We start from the raw sequence: 7,088 nt of genomic DNA, 5'->3' as shown, positions 1-7,088 counted from the left end.
AAAAAAAAAAAAAAAAAAAAAAACAAAGAAAAGTCAAATGATAAATAAGTTTCCTATGCTTTAGTTTCTCTATTACAAAGTGAAAAGAATCAGATAAGGTGACTGCTAAGATCCATCTAACTCTCCTTTCTTCAATAGATTTAGTACCTTTAGTATCTTTAATGTTTACTTAATCATCAGTCTTCCAAAACAAATATATTTTTTTCTTACCTAAAAAGCATAAAAACTGTAGCAGGCATCAAGAATATTTCATTACAGGCAATGAATTTCAGAATATTTTGTTGATTAGCACTTAATTTGTCCAAGACGGATCTCAGCAGAGGTAAACTATTTGAACCCTTTGCCTAAAATAAAAGACAACAAACATCAGAAATAATGAAACATTTTTGATCACTCAAGTATTTTCCTTCTTTGGATAAACAGCATACCCAAAAGGCAATACAACCAAAAGCCAAATATTTGGAAACGATGGTATAAAAGTTTATAAACCACTTGAGAATTTCCTGATTTATTTTGTGATTTTAAAGAATTTAAAAAGAAACCCCTTTAGTACTAAAATAGTTTTCGTTCTTAGATTTTTTTATTCTTTTCTATTTGTTTTGGAGACAGAGTCTCACTATGTAACCCTCAGTAGAGTGCTGTGGCACCACAGCTTACTGCAACCTCAGACTCTTGGACTTAAGTGTTTCTCTTGCCTCGGCCTCTCAAATAGCTGGGACTACAGGCACCTACCACGATGCCCGGCTATTTTTTGTTGCAGTTGTCGTTGTTTAGCAGGCCCGGGATGGGTTCGAACCCTCCAGCCTTGGTGTATGTAGCTGGCACTGTAAACACTGTCCTATGGGTACTCAGCCAATATATTATTTTTCTTAAGATTATATTATTTCACAAAAAGGTAGTGGTTCTTTCTCTCCAATCAAGACAAAATCTAAGCAGTAATACAGTTAAAATATCTATGACTCCTAAGCTAACTAATGGTAGGAAACACAAAGTCTAATTACTGCTACAACAAAAAATTGTAGGAAAAAAGAAAAAGGCTAACAGAGCATAAAGCTGGATATTTTAATTCTAATTTCAGTGTTTGACTGCATAGGCAGTAAATTTATCTGGCATGCTGCCGTTAGGCTTACTATCCCCCAAACCAACAATTAAAAAAATTTTCAGGAAAGCAGTGGTTCTAAATGCTAGTATAAAGAAATTCAGCGCACTCTGGCTTAGCACCTATAGCTCTGTGAGTAGGGTGCTGGCCACATATACAGAAGCTGGAGGGTTCGAGCCTGGCCTGGGCCTGCTAAACAACAATGACAGATGCAACCGAAAAACAGCTGGGCATTGTGGTGGGTGCCTATAGTCTCAGCTACTTGGGAGGCTGAGGCAAGAGAATCGCTTAAGCCCAAGACTTTGAGGTTGCTGTGAGCTGTGATGCTATGGTAGTCTACTGAGGGTGACATAATGAAACTCCGTCTCCAAAAAAAAAAAAGAAAGAAATTCCGCACACTCTAATTATCTGGTATATTAGAATTAAACACTGACAGAACAAGCGACTTCTGACAACTCATCAAATTGAAGAGATATAAATAAAATAATTAAGAGATCTAGTTCAAACTTCAAAAATTCTGGACATTGAGGTTAATTTCAAGTGCAATCGTTTGTCTACAAAATATACTAGTTTGTGAAACTTCAACAATAAAAAAAACTTAAACTTTCGAAGCACTAATTTATAACAAGTTTGCAAGAAAGAGACTTTTTGTGATAAATGGCAAAATGTCTTAGAAATCAAATTCACGTCAAAGATCTATAATCCAGGAATTTTACTTACATCAAGGACCTTTTTCGTATATGTAGCAGCATGAAGCAAAGAGAATAACAAGACTGGGAAAATACTCACTGAAGAACACAATTAAGGAAAACATTTAAAAGTCATCAAGTACTCTGCAAAACGTGTGAGGTACTACGCCCAATCCACAGATTTGAAACAACATCTGCTAAAATAAATTTGGTAGAATGGCTTTTGTTTTACTGATACACTTTAAAACAAGTCAAGCTTTGCTAACTGCAAAGAAATGATTTTATTTTATAAAACTCAGTTTGATGAAAAACACTAATGTTAAAAAAAAAGTTTCATTTACTTCTAGTAACTGATAAAACCTCATAAACACTTGCTAAAGTGAACTGAAATCTAGGTTACCTCAAAGGGTTAAATGCAGCTTTTAACCCCACAATGGCCTTCCTGGCCACTCTAACTTAGCCTTCAACGTTATATAAATAACCTAGTATTTCCCAAACAGACCGCAACTGCTGAGGAAAGTCTGAGGTAAGATTTAAAGAGTAGTTCCCAAATGTTTTTCAACTACAGATCTTTTATTCCTTTTTGTAGAAGACCCCATTATTGAGTCACTGTATCAATCAAGCTGTTAACAGTTATGTTTTTAATTTATAATCACAGCTGGGCAGGTGCAGTGGCTCACCGTTGTAATCCTAGCACACCAGGAGGCCTAGGTGGGTGGATTGCCTGAGCTTACTAGTTTGAGACCAAGCTGAGCAAGAGCGAGACCTCATCTCTAAAAATAGCCAGGCATTGTAGCAGGCACCTATAGTCCCAGCTATTCAGGAGCCTGAGGCAAGAGAATCGCTTGAGCTCAAGAATTGGAGATTGCTATGAGCTGAGTATGTGCCACGGCACTCTACTGAAGGCAACAAGTGAGACTGTCTCCAGAAAAAAAAATTATAATAAAAAAGACAATGCACATTTGGCCTTATAGTCAGTTGAAAGTCTCGTCAGTTTAATTAGAGGCACAATTCAGAGAATCCTTATCTCTTAGCCCAACTGTCCTGGCTTTATGCCACAAAAATATATACAGTTTTCATTTAACTTTTTGAAAAACAGAAACTGCTCTAAAGCTCCATTTTTCACCCCAATTTCTGCCAGGTTGATTAAAAAAAAAAAAAACCCGTCAAGTATTTCCACAAAATGATAAAGAGACTGTTAGCCAATCATGAATGGCAAAAATACTTTTCCTAAAAATATTAGCAGTTTCTTTCTTTCTTTCTTTCTTTTTTTTGAGACAGAGTCTCACTATGCTGCCCTTGGTACAGTGCCATGCCATCCTAGCTCACAGCAACCTCAAACTCTTGAGCTTAAGTGATTCGCTTGCCTTAGCCTCACAGTAGCTGGGACCACAGGGGCCCCCACAATGCCCGGCTGTTTTTTCATTATTATTGTCATTCTTGTTTAGCAGGCCCTGGCTGGGTTTGAACCCCCAGCCCTGGTGCATGTGGCTGGTGCCCTAACCACTGAGCTATTGGAGCCAAGCCAATACTAGCAGTTTCTAAGAAATCAACCATTATATTTTTCAATGCTAAACTGAAGGCCTGATATGAAGGATGTGATAAGAGCCATTAACAAAATCTGAGTATCAAATTCATTATAACCATCCTCATTTAGAACCCAAACATTCCTAGTTTCCAACTGGCAAACAAAAAAAGTGTTAGGAGAATTCTAACACTTTTGTGTGTATTTGTGTAGAGACAGAGTCTTATTCTATCACCCTTGGTAGAGTGTCATGGCATCACTCACAACCTCCAACTCCTGGACTTAGGTGATTCTCTTTCCTCAGCCTCTGGAGTAGCTGGGACTACAGGCGCCTGCCACATGCCCTGCAATTTTTTTGTTGCAATTTGGCCACAGTCAGGTTTGAACCTGCCATCCTCGGTATATGGGGCCGGCGCCGGTGTCCTACCCACTGAGCCACAGGCACTGCCCAGAATTCTAATTCTTCTAATAGACTTCTTCAAATTAATATCCTGACCAATTCTTTCCCATACACACACACAGTTTTATACTTTTTAAGCTGATAAAAGCTAAAACCCCCTCTCTTAAAGTCACTGTCAACTTCTGTTGTTGCTTAAATAATTCAGTTTAAATTCTGACATATCCAGACTTGAAGCCTGATTTAGTAAGAGGCAGTATCAGGTAGTGTAAACAAAACCCTCACCTGGGAGTCAAGATACCTGGGTTCCACACCTGCCTCTGTAACTAACCTCATTTTCCTAGGCCAAGTTCCATCCTCTGTCAAATGAGTAAGTACAGATCAAAGCAAGAGCTTTCTAACGAGTTATTTGTCTCTAGCACTCTACAGGTCACAAATCTTTGATAAAAAAATTCACTACCTTAGCTTTCAAAGTTACTTTGAACTACAAATTTAGAAAAAAGATGAAAAGCCTGCAATTTAAACCCTAAGTACCTATCACTGATAAAGCAATGACAACAGGTCACCTCTGTAAGAACAAAGATCAGAACACACTTTGTAATATTACTTGGGCCCACCTTTGTTACTATAATACCTGACTATTTTAGGAACCAGATTAGCATTTCTTGCCAATGATTAGTTTAGGCTATTCTGCTTTCCTGAACTTAAGGAACGTGAAAACTTTAATCTTCAACACTCCCATGAAAGAGGCCAGCACATAATTCACTATATAGAAAAGGCAGCGAGTCTGTTTTCACTGGTCCTGAGTATCACTTAGCATGACCTCAGGATTCACCCAACAAGAGATCAGTACTGATGGAGTACTCAATCTACTCTATATTAAATACCTGAAAAATACACTTTCTGTCATTTCTCTTTCTCCTGCCAAAGAAATTTTAAGCCACTAAAAGGCACACCAAAAATCTCCAAATAATTTCCCATCATAACTCAGAAAGGCAAGAATTCACCTGCCTTTCACATTAATGAATGTAACTAACAAATGCAGGTCAGTACAATGATACACTGAACAGATGCCTAATTATCATTTATCGTTATGGTACAAAAATCATTTAATGAGTTTTACCTAAAATGAACAAATACAAATTATGATGGGACACAACAGACCCATGCACTGAAACATGAAAAAATTATCCTTGTATTTCAAATGACTTTACCCTGGTAAAGCCAGGAATTTAAACAAAATCTTCATATACTGTATAGATATGTATTACCCATCTACAGACAGTAACCATTAAGTGTAGATTAGGTCAGGCTTTTAAGTTGAAAAGACCCTGTCAGCATTACGACGTATTAGCCAAGGTGTGTGTATGTGCTGACCTCTTATTTTTGAAAAGGACACTCTGTATCCTTCCCATTAAACGTGTATGACACAGCAATGTTTTCACAGGGCTGCAAAGAGTATATGTCAAATTCCCACATATTAACACATATTAACAAAATAGATACTCAAGAAATTTCAGTTTCCTGACTTATAAAAATCAATTAAAATTTTTGATACTTTACCAATGTAGGTATTCTCAAAATAGGTTAATAGTCTTAGAGAAATTATTTTATTGTGCTTTATGTTATATATAATTGTAACACAAATATTCAAAAGCTGTTACAGCAACACTTTTTAAAGCACAAAATAATTTCTAGAGAAACCACCTATAGGGGAAAAAATAACAAAAAAAAATTAAGTTCAGGAAATACTGTTAACTCTTTTATAGTTTCACAATGCACATCACAACATCAAAGGCTCTAAGGTAAGTCTTCCTATTTAAAGATGTTTAACCTCGTATTTCCCAAACATACTGGGCTGTACATCTTCCTCTCTTCCTTTCCCTCCTTTTGGAATAATCCCCATTATCCCACAACACACTTTTGAAATGTGAAAACATGAATTCCAAATGAGTTATTTAATTCTCATTAGCTCCAGGGATTAACCATGTGTCCTATCTTCTACTCTATCTATAGCAAATTTAATTTCTTTTTATTTATTAATTATGCCATTCCCTGCCGAAATAATTTTATTTTTATTTTTGAGACAGACTCTCACTTTGTCACCCTTGGTAGAATGCCGTGGCATCACAGCTCACAGCAACCTCAAACTCTTGGGCTCAAGCGATTCTCTTGCCTCAGCCTTCCATGTAGCTGCGACTACACGGCCCAGCTATTTTTAGAGATGAGGTCTTGCTCTGGCTCAGGCTGGTCTCAAAGCTCAGGCAATCCACCTGCCTCTGCCTCCCATAGTGCTGGGATTATAGGTGTAAGTCACTGCGCCTGGCCTTGAAATAATTTCTATTTTTTTTTGAGACACAGTTTCACTATGTTGTCCTTGATAGAGTGCCATGGTGTCACAGCTCACAGCAACCTCAAACTCCTGGGCTCAAGCAATTCTCCCGCCTCAGCCTCCCAAGTAGCTAGGACTACAGGCATCCGCCACAACACTTGGCCTTTTTTTTATTGCAGTTGTCACTGTTCTTTACCTGGCCTTAGCTGGAGTTTGAACCCACTAGCCTGGGTGTATGGGTATGTGGTCGGCACCCTGCCCACTGAGCTATGGGTGCCACCCTTGAAATAATTTCTTGATTAATTTTCATTTGTTTCTAGCTCACTGGGAGTTAAAGAACTGGGGACCTCTCTTTTTTAAAGGAAGACATTTGTACACATTCCTAAGGTGATATGAATTAAATGAAAGAAAATTTTAAATATTATAGTGAGTTCTGCATAGCCTTGCTTTGAATATGAATTTTAAACTTATCTATTCTAGTAGAGAAGCTTACAACAGGCAGGAACAAAGACAAATTTTAAATTTCCCAAATTAACTCTTCAAAGTTTAGATTTCACATCTAAGAGTCAGAAATTCTCACACACTCAAATAACGTGCTAAAAACAAACCCAGGCTTCATGGAATACTCTCATTGCTGAAATAATCATTAGAGACCTCCTATAAAGGATACTTGTAACAGGGTAGGAATTGACAAAGATGAGTGAATACAACAGGTAGTGGCAGCTGTCCTCTAACAAAGCCTGGGCCAGGAATGCTCTGCTTAACTGGAAATGTGGTAATCTTTGATGTAGCCTCAGAGCACTGGTAAGAGCATTTGCCAGCAAAGCACGTTGGTAAAAGCTTGCTGCTTCATGCAACCTGCAAATTACCAGAGGAGAGGTTATCATGAGACATAAACAACTACCACGTCTCTTCCTCCTGTGTGAATTGCATCATAATTGCACAATACCTAAATCATTTAATTGTCAATAGAAAAAAATTACTTGAACTTACTCTACCTTCTACCTTTTCTTTTTTTTGAGACAGAGTCTCGACAGTTGCCCAGG

General features: G+C 37.6%; 1 protein-coding gene across 1 annotated transcript in view; it reads right to left on the bottom strand.

Moving 5' to 3' along the window:
• TMEM33 (transmembrane protein 33) overlaps positions 1-7,088 on the bottom strand; it is a 25,414-nt gene that overhangs the window by 14,303 nt on the left and 4,023 nt on the right. The window contains exons 3-5 of the mRNA XM_003800700.3: positions 6,713-6,900; positions 1,820-1,887; positions 211-344 (exon numbers count right to left, since the gene is read on the bottom strand). Of these exons, the coding sequence (XP_003800748.1) occupies positions 211-344; positions 1,820-1,887; positions 6,713-6,900 (390 nt within the window). The remainder of the gene's footprint in view (positions 1-210; positions 345-1,819; positions 1,888-6,712; positions 6,901-7,088) is intronic.

This window comes from Otolemur garnettii, unplaced genomic scaffold (assembly GCF_000181295.1).
Source record: "Otolemur garnettii isolate 467f Iridium unplaced genomic scaffold, OtoGar3 scaffold00181, whole genome shotgun sequence".
Lineage (NCBI taxonomy): Eukaryota > Metazoa > Chordata > Mammalia > Primates > Galagidae > Otolemur > Otolemur garnettii.
This window is presented reverse-complemented; position numbering and strand designations above follow the sequence as displayed.